General features: G+C 32.9%; 1 protein-coding gene and 1 non-coding gene across 2 annotated transcripts; both read right to left on the bottom strand.

Moving 5' to 3' along the window:
- Positions 1 to 660: 660 nt before the first annotated feature.
- LOC111639878 lies at positions 661 to 2,884 on the bottom strand. Its single transcript, XM_023385826.1, has 4 exons — positions 2,797 to 2,884; positions 2,079 to 2,147; positions 1,143 to 1,232; positions 661 to 981 (listed from the first exon to the last, which is right to left on the bottom strand). The coding sequence occupies exons 1-4, from the start codon at positions 2,881 to 2,883 to the stop codon at positions 880 to 882; spliced, it is 348 nt and encodes a 115-aa protein (XP_023241594.1). The 5' UTR covers position 2,884; the 3' UTR covers positions 661 to 879.
- A 4,149-nt stretch (positions 2,885 to 7,033) lies between these two features.
- On the bottom strand, positions 7,034 to 7,105 carry Trnaq-uug. Its single transcript has one exon. It is a non-coding gene; the product is annotated as a tRNA-Gln (tRNA).
- Between the last annotated feature and the right edge of the window lie 4,659 nt (positions 7,106 to 11,764).

The following is an 11,764-nucleotide window of genomic DNA, read 5'->3' as shown; positions in this document are numbered from 1 at the left end:
TAGGAAGCAAGCTGAATTATTATGAAGCAAGCAAAGAAATTAAAATAACATATTGTACTTTTTTACAGAAAACTTAAAGATAATAATTTAGCAAAGCGAGCAGTTGGATCAAATTCATTTTATGTACTTAAAATGAAAAAAACACCTGTGTATCAAATAATTAAATTACAAAATCGAAACAAATAAAGCGAATTTGATTCGATATGCGACGTGCAAAAATGGATGCATGAAACATGTACTGTACAATATATGTAAAGAGTATAATGAATGTGGAAAGTATAAAAAACCTCATAAAAAACACGACATAGCATTTTTTAACTTTCTTCACTTTTAATGAAATCTAATTCTAATAAATTGTGGCGTAACATCCGAATGTTACCGTCACAAATTATTAGGAAGCCAACTCATCTATGTCATGATTTATAATAACTTTAAACACTACATACAGTTTATATATAAAATATGTATATACTTACATATATATGTGTTAGTGTGTGCGCACATATATATGCATCAATTAACCCGTAAGTAGACTAAAATTTTTAGTACATAATAAACAAGAAATTAATAATTATTGTCACATCAGAACATATTACTAAAAGGTGATAATAACATAAAATAAAAAAGTAAACTTAGATATATTTTATAAATTTACTGGCGCATAAATTTATTGTCGAATGGATATAGTAACTTTTTACAAAATAGTCGACAGTCAAATCTTAAAGTTTCTAAGAAATATTTGCTTTGACTTTTTCAGATTTCAAATTTTTCTGATAAGTTGGCAATCGATTTCTTTTTTCTAACACAAAAATACCTCATTTCCTTGTAGTAAGTCTACTGTTATTCGAACAGCCTATGGAGAAATTTAATTCAATAGCTTTATTGAATCAAATCTCTAATTTCAACTTTACAAGAAGGTGGTTTCTTTGCAACTAAAAGTTCCGTCAAAACAGACAGCGATGAATATACAGCACTGAGAACCTGTAAAACAATATTTACAAAATTATTATATATACCAAAAGAAAGTTACCTATTTACTACGATTCTTTCAATAAAATAGATTTGTAAATTATATACTCAGTTATAAATAATATTTTTAACACTTTAATAAACTCGAACGGAATATATTTGAACGAACTTACTCGAATAAAGAAGTTTTTCTTAACATAAAAGAATCCACCGATGCTTATTCCAAATGGAGTTTTACCGTACCTTTTCATAAAGTTCAGCATCTTTTAAAGGAAAAAACGTTTAATAATATTAATAAATTTTTAGACCGATAAAAATGAATTGAAATACATTTGTATTACCATTATAAAGTCAACACACCTTGAGAAAGCACATTTATTAAGCTAAAAAAACGTTTTCAACCCATTTCATGGGCCATCATCAGGTTAAAGACGTTCGAATAAATGGCTTTTCGAACACGTTCAAATTTAAATTATATTAGAACATACGTTAAAATAAGATTACGTATACAAGCATAACGAAAATTAATAAACAAGAAAAACAAAATAAAATAAAATACAAAATACGGTAATTCTCTTTAATACAATATGTAAACATTTTTTATAATAACTCAGGTTTTATTGAGCCTGGTGGATGTATCCTCTTACGAGTTCTTTCTGATTATATATTTAGATCTAGCTTAACGGATAAATGTTTAAACTCTAAAGATGCAACCATTTTACCGTCGGCATGGAAATATATAATCAGAAAGAACTCGTAAGAGGTTACATCCACCAGGCTCAATAAAACCTGAGTTACTAAAAAAATTGTTTACGTATTGTATTAAGGAGAATTACCGTATTTTGTATTTTATTTTATTTTGTTTTTCTTGTTTATTAATTTTCGTTATGCTTGTATACGTAATCTTATTTTAACGTATGTTCTAATATAATTTAAATTTGAACGTGTTCGAAAAGCCATTTATTCGAACGTCTTTAACCTGATCATGGCCCATGAAATGGGTTGAAAACGTTTTTTTAGCTTAATAAATGTGCTTTCTCAGTAGTAAGGTGTGTTGACTTTATAATGTTAAAGAATCTCAGTTTGAATAGGAGAGTAATTTGTATTACCTTCATTTTGGTCTCTAGAGGTAAATCAGCAGAACACAATTTATCGATTTCGATGAATTTCCTGTACAGCTTGAAAAAATTAAAATAATCATCATAAACAAAATTGAGAATGTTAAATTAAATTTTTAATATAATAATAATTATTATTATAATAAATTTATTTTAATAATATTTGATTCGCTTTTGAACAGCGTGCTATCAGATAAGCTTAACCAGTCTTATTTCATTTAAGCTAAAAATGGCCTGTTGAATAGACTGAAAACGTTAGTTTAACTTCAAATAACTTATCTCAGTAACTTAATGTGTATTTTGCTGGTCTATAAATTATTTTCTGAGTAAGTTTTGTTAATAGCTTTAGATAATGATTTCACTGATATTAAAAGAGATTTGTATACTACAGTCTTCAGTTGTAATAAATTGTTAAATTTGTATGTACCTATTGGATAAACTTAAGTATAAAACATATACTTAAACATTTTCTCTTTACAGAAAATTGTGTCATTTTTAATTAATTGTTGAAAACATCTTTTCTTTTCAGTCGTTTATCACGTTAACTCACTAATAAATTAGAATAACTTATTTAGTCTTTGTTCATAAATAGATTACGAATACTATTAAAATTTCATTTTAATTAATGAAAGAATAGAGATTTTATTCTACAAAAAGGTTTCTAAAAAGATTTACTTAATAACAGACGATAGATTTAAATTCTACTTACCAAAGATGTAAAACGAGATACTTGAAAAGATTCAATCATAGCTCCGACAACCAGAACTACCAAAATAAAAGAAAATACAAGATGCATTACACCATCCAATCCAAAGAAAACAACTGTGCAAAACAGGAAACATATCTGATACATTGTCAGACAATATACAGCAGGGAGGTATATTTCGCAAACTATGTTTATTTCTTGTATATAAGTCCATAAATCCCAATGAGTCTCAATCAAGGTTTCCATTTTATTCTTTAGAAAACTTTCGTTTTTTGTCAATTCATCAACTGCATCAGACAAATACTTGAATCTCTTTGACACCATGACGGCCAATGCACCTATAACAAGAACACAACAATCTAATTGTCCAATTCCGTAAATGCATGCTAATGTGATATTCAGATTACAGAATGCCAGTTCAAACTCGGAATTAGTTATTATCTTTAAAGCAGGATACAGAAATAAGTCAATAGCAGTAACAAACGGAAGTATTGTAAAAAAGAAAAGTGTAAGTACAGCTATAAAAAGTATTTGGATATCATCAGCCATTTTTTCTCCTTCTTCGTATCCACTGTTGTTTCTAGGAAAGTAAAGCCTTTTCCTTTTAAAGAAACTGAATTGAAAAGCTAAAAAAATATAAAATGTAATTAAAATAAATTTTATGAGTATCTTGTTGTTTGGAAACATTCGGATCCATCCGACACACACCAAATTGTTACTTCTTGAGTAGAAAGTATTATGTTAGTCCACATAAATATCTCTTTACCTGTTTGGTACAAAGGATATAACTTTGACAGATATTTCCATTTTTTGGCAGGCTTCTTACAATTGCAGTACGCCATTTTAATTCCAAATATTTCTAACGACAAGAGGACTGGTTGTAGAAAGCAAATAATGCACAAACTGCGTTTTGTGTCACCTGAAGACATCTTTTACTCTTATCTATCTGACTTACTGTAAATCCGAATGAATCTGAATGACTTACTGTAAATCCGAAGAATGTTTGATCAGGATGCAGTTTCTACTCCACGATTATAATGCAAAATACTTTGTTACATAAGTAAATTTAGCTTCTCTTATAAAAGAAGATATTTCTGAATATGACGCAAACGATCGATCTGAGTTGTGTATTGTCATCACGTGACGTAAGTGCGTCGGTGGCCTTCACTAGTAAATATACAGTATTATGTTACTGCATTAAACAATCTTATTTCCTGTCTAAGATTCCAATATTGTAAAAAAAAATTATCGTAATTTGTCTGATTTATTATTTTTCGTTTTGAAATTTGTATATGATGGAATAAATTAAAGAAAAATAAATTAATATTTTAATAATTTAATTTTAGTTTTATTCGAAATTGTATTTTTTTCAGACAAATTTGTTTTATTATATAATGAAACTTTAATCATAATTTTCGTCTTTATAATTAATTTTAATTTGTTTATAGAATTATTCATCACAGAGTGATTTCGCCATTTGTACTTTTAATTAAATATTCGTGTGATTATCGCATTTTCAATCGAAAACAACGTACGTTTTATGTAACTTAATTTTCCTCTGTCGATTTATGTTTTACTTTTGAAATATTAAGATTGTTCTTTCCTCGTCAATCCTTCATAGATTAGATCACAGATTAATGCCGTATAATGAAAGATGAGATCTGCCTATATAAACTTTCTAAGAAGCTGTCTCGAAATTAAGCGATGAGCAAGTAATCCATCGGGCTTTACCTGAAAAATTTCAGATATTTTCGTCAAAAAGCAGAGGAGTTATTAAGCTTCAAACAAAGTGAACAAAATCGTGCCCCATACACAAATACCTATAGAAATTATCTCCGAATTTATTGCGTTTCTCGACATTTCAAGATGTCATAACTACAGAAATGTGGAAATCTTGGGTGCATTTTAAATGGATTACCATACTTTATTTCTTATATATAACGAAGCCGGGAGAGTACAAATTAATCCTTAAGTATTTTTGGGTGTTTATAGATTTATTATTGTTATTATTTGCTATATTCAATATTACCAACATTAAAAAATATAAAATAGTCGAAATTTTATCGAACGAAACATTGTTATTTCAATTAACATTTTAGCGATTAATTTACTTATGAATTGTTAATATACAAGGCCCTGAAGGTTTATTTTAGGGCCTATAAGAGAAAAGAGAAAATATTTTTGATACGATATTACGTAAACGATCGACTACACTTCTCTATTGTCGTCACGTGACAGACAGTGCATCGGTAGCCTTCAATAGCAAAACGGTAAATCTATAAGATCAATATCTTAAAAGCATCTAACTTCAATTTCATTATTTGAATGTTATAATCTGAAATTTCAAAATATATCTTATTTAAAATCTTTCCGTTTACAACATAATCCATTTAAGTGAAATTTCATTAAAAAATTTCATAAATTAACTTAATTTCAAATATTAAATTATTTTTGTTTAAAATTTTATGTATTTTTTAGAAACACTCACGTTATAATAAGAATTGATTGATTTGACACCTTTATGATATTTTTAACCAGTTTCACACTAATTATCATTACTGTTTCCAATCAAAAGATGTTCCAGGAGCTTACGTCACACTAAAATAGACATTTTCAATCAACCGAACATAAGAAAAGTTCGTGTCACGAGTGGAATTCGAATCCACGCCCGCTATCGCGGACCAGAATGTATGCTTCCTCATTTACAGGAAAGGTATACCTTGAGTCTGGCACCTTAGACCGTTCGGCCATCCTGACGTTATTCTGTGATCACGATTGATGCCTAATTAATGGCGAATGTTGATTTCTCGTTATGTTCAAGCAGTTTTATGACAGGCCGACGTTTAACAAACAAAACGATTATTCAATTGCAATTGTTTAGTTTACGGAATTTCGAAAGTAGTTATAACATGTTTTGTCTCTTAAGGCTGTTATACACGTTACGGAAATCCTTTGAGGATTAACCGTGATTTTTTTTCTATCTATCCACCTTTAAATAAAAATAATTCTTTATACGTTGGGAAATATTTTAATATAGTTTTGTAAATTACTATGTTCGATCCAGCCAGTTATATCCGATTTTTTTTCGTCTGTTAAGTACATCCTTTGAAAATTTCCGTAACGTGTATAACAGCCTTTACAAGAAATGAAATTTCCTTCGACTGAGTGATGACGTTAGCTTACGAGTCGTTTTTCCATTTTGACACCAGAGTATTGGAATTAGGGGCGGGAGGTCCCGGTTTACTATAAATGAACTTAATGCAAGACAGAAGTCACTTTATTTCAATTCAAAACTCTTTTCCTGAAAGGAATTAAATAGAGGACAGACCCGAATCTATTGCTAACAGGAAAAGTATGATGTCCTGTACGTGGGCGAGGCAGTACATTACTAATTTGAGATTGAGAGGATATATTTTAAATTAAATAAATTTAAGATATGGCGAAAAATTGCTTGGTATATGTGCAAATTCACATCTTTATTTTCAGTTGTTAAATATTATAAAGATTTGAGAACTTAGTGTGAAATCCGGAATTTTTACCGAATTTTCCGATTAATATCCCGCATTTTTCTAAACCCCCAATTAAATTTTCCTTTAAATTCTAAACGAAAACCTAACTTAAAAAAAGGGAAAAATTCCACTCTCCCCTGTCGTTCAAAGTAAACATTCGTCCATTTCGAAAACAATCCCACATTCCAACTCCAAAGTTGATAGTTAGCATGGGCCCGGGAACAACTTTGACCCATCCGCGTACCTTTTACCTTACAACAAGTACGACAAACACATAAATTTTATTAAAATCATGAAACATCATCAGCATTAAAATCTAATAACTTTCCAAGAGTAACATTACCGTGATTTAAACAATTATTTTGATTTAATAAAAATACGTAATAGACAGTTAAATTCTCTTCACTTGTCGCCATGTCCAATCACCAGGAACAACTGTACATTAAATTGTAAATTCGTCAGCCCTTTCTTTCAAAAGACTTATTTCATTTGTACATGAAAAAAGGTAAAGTATAAAACGTTTATACTATTCTGCCAGCGATTACAACGGTTAGATATTTATTGGTCAAAAGTACTTAGCAATTACGCAATATCACATTGAACATTCTTGATTGAGTGCAATACTGTTCGACATACACGCACTGCATGCTATCCTGCGGTGGACTTTTCTATATGTTCTAAGGCGTCATAATCGTATAGAACACGAACTTCGACGACAGAAAAAGAACAGAAGGTCTCACCGAGATTCGAACTCGAATCGCTGGATTCAAAGTCCAGAGTGCTTACCGTTACACCATGCGACCTCCGGATGAGCTGCTTATCGAAAGCCCATTTATAAGCCAATCAGCGTGCCAACGTCCATTACTTGATTTGTTCGTCACATGCAACGGAAATTTGAGTGTCGCAAAAGAGTGTTCTCAGTCGTATATCGCACAAAGCGAAACATCCTTGCCTTTCTTCGCGTTAACTAATTTGATGAGTATCGTTTAACGATTCGGGTGAAATTCGTTAATTATTTTCGATCTCATGCTGTCTTTCATTGTAGAAATTGCGACGCCCGCCAACTGACAGTTGCATGGTACGATTTCGTGAAATTCAACTGTCAGTTGGTGTCAGTATCATGCCTCTGTTGTGCGAGCGGCGTGACCGCTTTTGATAATAACACGCATGAAACTGTGAGACCCGAAAGGCCCTGGGTCTAATTTGTGAATTTTTATTAAATATGTTTAAATATAGACACGAAATATTACTTCGTTTTTGTGAAAAAAATATTGTTTTAGACGTGGGAAAAACCAGATAACAAATGTTATTTCCTTTCGCCGAAGAGAACATCCTCTATTTTTCCGTATCTGGTTAAAAATCTCGCTCAGATGGGAAATGGTTACCCCTCATTCATCCTCCTTTCGTCCGTTCTCACGAAAGAGTTACTGGACGATGATTGGACGAAAATTTTGAGATATAAAGGAAATTAGTCAGAATTCGAGGAGTTCTTCGACAAATCCGAAGCATCTAAACTCCACGCAGTTTTCCTCCTGATGGCCAACGCCCGTAAAGGNTGGCATTCTGTTCTCAGGGTTGTACTTAATGTTTCGAAATCATGACTAGCGGGGTAAGATCGGCAACATAAAGCCACATTAGAAGCAAAGGATAAAAATCAAACAGATGATAAATGAAAACATGTCTGCATTTATTATTCATGTATATATGTCTTTGAACTTGTATTTCGTTATAATAATATTAAATGGGTGTTGGATTTGTATTTCATTGTTTTAATAGTGAATTCTAACTTATACATTGTTAATAACATAATTTTATATACGTGCCTATTTTGCTCCATTACTGTTGCCCCTATACCAGGGGCAACATCGGCAATTTCTCTCTTCTTGTAAANATTTATAAAAATATTTGCCAGTATTTTATTTTAACGGTTAAACACTTTGATTTTACACTCTTACCCAAACTTATCTTTATTTTATTGCTAGGCTAAGAGTGACAGAAAATACACTTTTAAAATTCTAACTTGCAAACATCTCTGGAAAATATTAAGTTTGTTTCAACACAAGTCCCTAATTTAAAATTGGCATGCGCGCATTGTTCAGTTCTTGGCTGTAAAATAACATTGAACATGCTTCGTACGGTTTCAAATTCAAACCAGTCAGAGATTCGTGTTGTGTTGGTATGTGTTCCTACTTTATTCCTACTTTTATGTATTATTTTTACTTTATTATTCCNAGTAAACAAATCTTACTCAATTATCATTTTAACTCTCTGCTTTGTGGGCATTAAGAGAGCCTCTTTTTTATCAAGCCCATTATCAGTTCGGCCAGGACCAAATAGGACGGCGAGCTAATGAAGGACTGTGACCGACATATCCGGTCAGATTTCCGCCCAAAAAATTCCAGAGGGTTTTTCGACCTGTTTCGATTCTATTTATCTTGGTTCTTCAGAGCAAATAGGCTGCCACCTTGACCACTCAGCCATCTGACTTGAGCTCAATAGGCTAGGAATTCATAGTTGAAATTTGGAATACAGTTAGTTTGCCATAAGAATGCACGCTAAAAAGGGATTTTTCGGAATTTTTCCTGCATGGATGAGGAAGAGAATTAAGGCTTATCCAGAAAAAGTTAGATTTTTCTGTACTATTTTATATGCGATTTTTCGTGTTTTTAACTACGTTTTAGTAGGGTACGCCATGAGAATGCACACTAAAAGAGAATTTTTCGAAATTCTTCCGCACCAGAGAGGGAGAGGGAGAGGTGTAAGGACTGCACTGAGAAACTCAGCTTTTACTTTTCTATTTTAGACTCCGTTTTTGCGAGAAATCGAACATTTTTTTAATCTGGTCAATGTGGCTTTGCTTTTACAGTAACACATATTCAAATGTCACTTTACACACAGACAACTCTTTTTTCTCTTATCTCATAAAATATGGCGAGTTTCGGGATTTCAAGATTGAGCTACGAGTAGCAGATTCGGATATCTGTACTGTTCTAAGCTATTACATTTGGGTGATTTACTACTTTTTAAGCCTCTTTAAAAATAATTTCTGCAACATTTCGAGGAATTCTGCTTTAGGTTAATTTTCATTAAATCGGTCTGACAACTTGTCATTTTTTCACCGGGTGTTTACCTGCAGGTTATTTACATTATTAATTTAATAATTATTAAGGAACGAAGATAGGATTCTGTATACGTAGCGGTATTTCTTTATTTTAATAAATTACATCAGTTACATGACACTTGGATATTGTACAGAAATATGTAAATCTCGAGTAATTCGAATTCGCAATTATTTCGTCCGTTAATTTAAAACTAACGAGTATTTACTGTATTCGAATCGTCATTAATTGATGTTCATAAGGATGAAAGGATATTTTAAAAATCTAGCAACGAGTTGCGTAACATTTCTGGCTGTTGTGAGTTTTTATTTAAAAAGGAAACCGTTTACATTATTAAGCATGAAATAATGATTGGCGCCATCTGTAATCAGATTTTGTTATAAAAAATTTTTATATTTTTTATTATTATAAAATGGAAAAAGCTTAATTTTTAGGGTATGGGTAAGAAACCATCGAATCCAAATTTTTCTAGATTAACATATGGTCTTAATGTACTATGACAGGGCTTCTTGAAATTTTACCATTCGCGAACTCCTGTTGCCTGAAAACATTTTAGGCTACATGGTAAATCTGTTGCTTCGTATTTGACATAATTTTCCTACTTCAGGTTTATAATTAATGCCTTGTAAGAGTATTCACACCTTTAGGACCTTGCTTTCATAATCAGCACGTGTGAGAAATCATCGGCTCCAGGGCTGCCCCTAGGAATCACTTACTCGGCAACAGTCTGCAAAGACCGCTCACGTTATCGTTTCGGATGGCTTTTTAATGAGTGGCAAGGGGGTTGAGCAAGTCGGCAGGTGTTCGTAGTTCGGAGTGACAGGAGACAGGTTTAACAAATAAACAAAGCATTTATTATATGACTAACTCTGGATTACAGGATATTATAGGAGGCTAGATACGGTTAAATACTGACAAAGTTATATACAAAAAGGGTAGCTCTTTAGCTATGCCTATTCCCATTAGCTGTGGAAAGAGTTCATAGATCGCTATCAAAAATACCTGTATGCGGGAAGTATGCGACGATCGGTCGATAGGAAGAATCACTTATTCCATCTTGCTGCTAATTACTTTGAGGATAGAGAAGCAATTATCTCTCTGGGGCATCGTCAATTTACACGTAAGCTACAACGCGGCTATCCACAGGGGTCTGTTTGTGGGCCCCTGTTCTGGGATATTTTATTCGATAACATCTTACGTACCGACTTCGGCAACCAATGTCGTGTTTATGCATATGCAGACGATGCTTTTGTGGTTTTCCTTGCCCCATCAAGAAACTACATAGAAAAGGCAGTCACTGATGTTCTTAAAAAAGTGTATAACTGGGATGTGAGAAATAACTCAGTTTTAACATGACAAAGACTAAAGGATTGGTTTTCTCCTCTCCGGGCACCCCTGACCTTTACAGACGTGTACCTTGTATCAGGTTTTGTAATAAGTCGATAAAAGTTGTAAGTCATTTCACTTTCCTTGGGGTTTTGATTGATCATAAACTCTCCTAGAAACAGCATATAAAACACATTACTAGTCGAAGTAACTTTACCTTTAATGATCTTTTAAGGATTGCCAGATGGAAGTGGGACCTCGGTTTTGAGGCAGCTAATGACATATATGATTTCCTGTTTTTACCAATTATCTCATATGCATCTGTTGTTTGGAGTGCTGCTGCCTCTCAATCTCATAACCATCAGCGTCTGAGGTCTACACAGCGGATTGCCTTATTACGACTTACCAGGTGCTATTCCACTGTTTCAAATGCAGCCCTCCCTGTAGTGTCTGGGAAGCTCCCCATCCTCCAATTTCTCCAATTTAATAGCAAACGTTTCTGTATCTCTAGGGGCAGGGATGTTGATATTAATTGAACCATCTTTAATGCCACCTTGTTTGAATTAGACAGGCCTGTATCTACACTCCCACATCCTGCCTTAAGGAAGGGACTCTCTCCCCTTGTTACCTCTACAGAGATTGAAGCTTTTACAGATGGATCCAAGTCAACGGACGGCACGGCAAGTGCCTTTGTGATCTTTCAGGCTGGTGAAGAGGTTTACATTGATTCCTTTGCTCTACACCCGGAATACTCTGTCTTCCAAGCTGAGATCTTCGCTGTATTGATGGCAATCAACTGGTTGCAACTCTAACGTTGTGAACAAATCGATAAACATTTTCACAGACAGTGCTGCGACTGTTGCTACCTTGGAGAATAAAGATAATACTCACCCTGTTGCGAACGACATCTTCGCTGCAGCTTCTACGTCTTTTAACAAGTATGCCGTCAATTGGATCAAAGGACACAGCGGCATTCCGGGTAATGAACGGGCTGACTTTCTGGCGCGAAACGTAACG

The sequence above is a fragment of the Centruroides sculpturatus genome, unplaced genomic scaffold (genome assembly GCF_000671375.1).
Source record: "Centruroides sculpturatus isolate CEXI.00-Female unplaced genomic scaffold, Cexi_2.0 scaffold863, whole genome shotgun sequence".
Classification (NCBI taxonomy): Eukaryota; Metazoa; Arthropoda; class Arachnida; order Scorpiones; family Buthidae; genus Centruroides; species Centruroides sculpturatus.
This window is presented reverse-complemented; position numbering and strand designations above follow the sequence as displayed.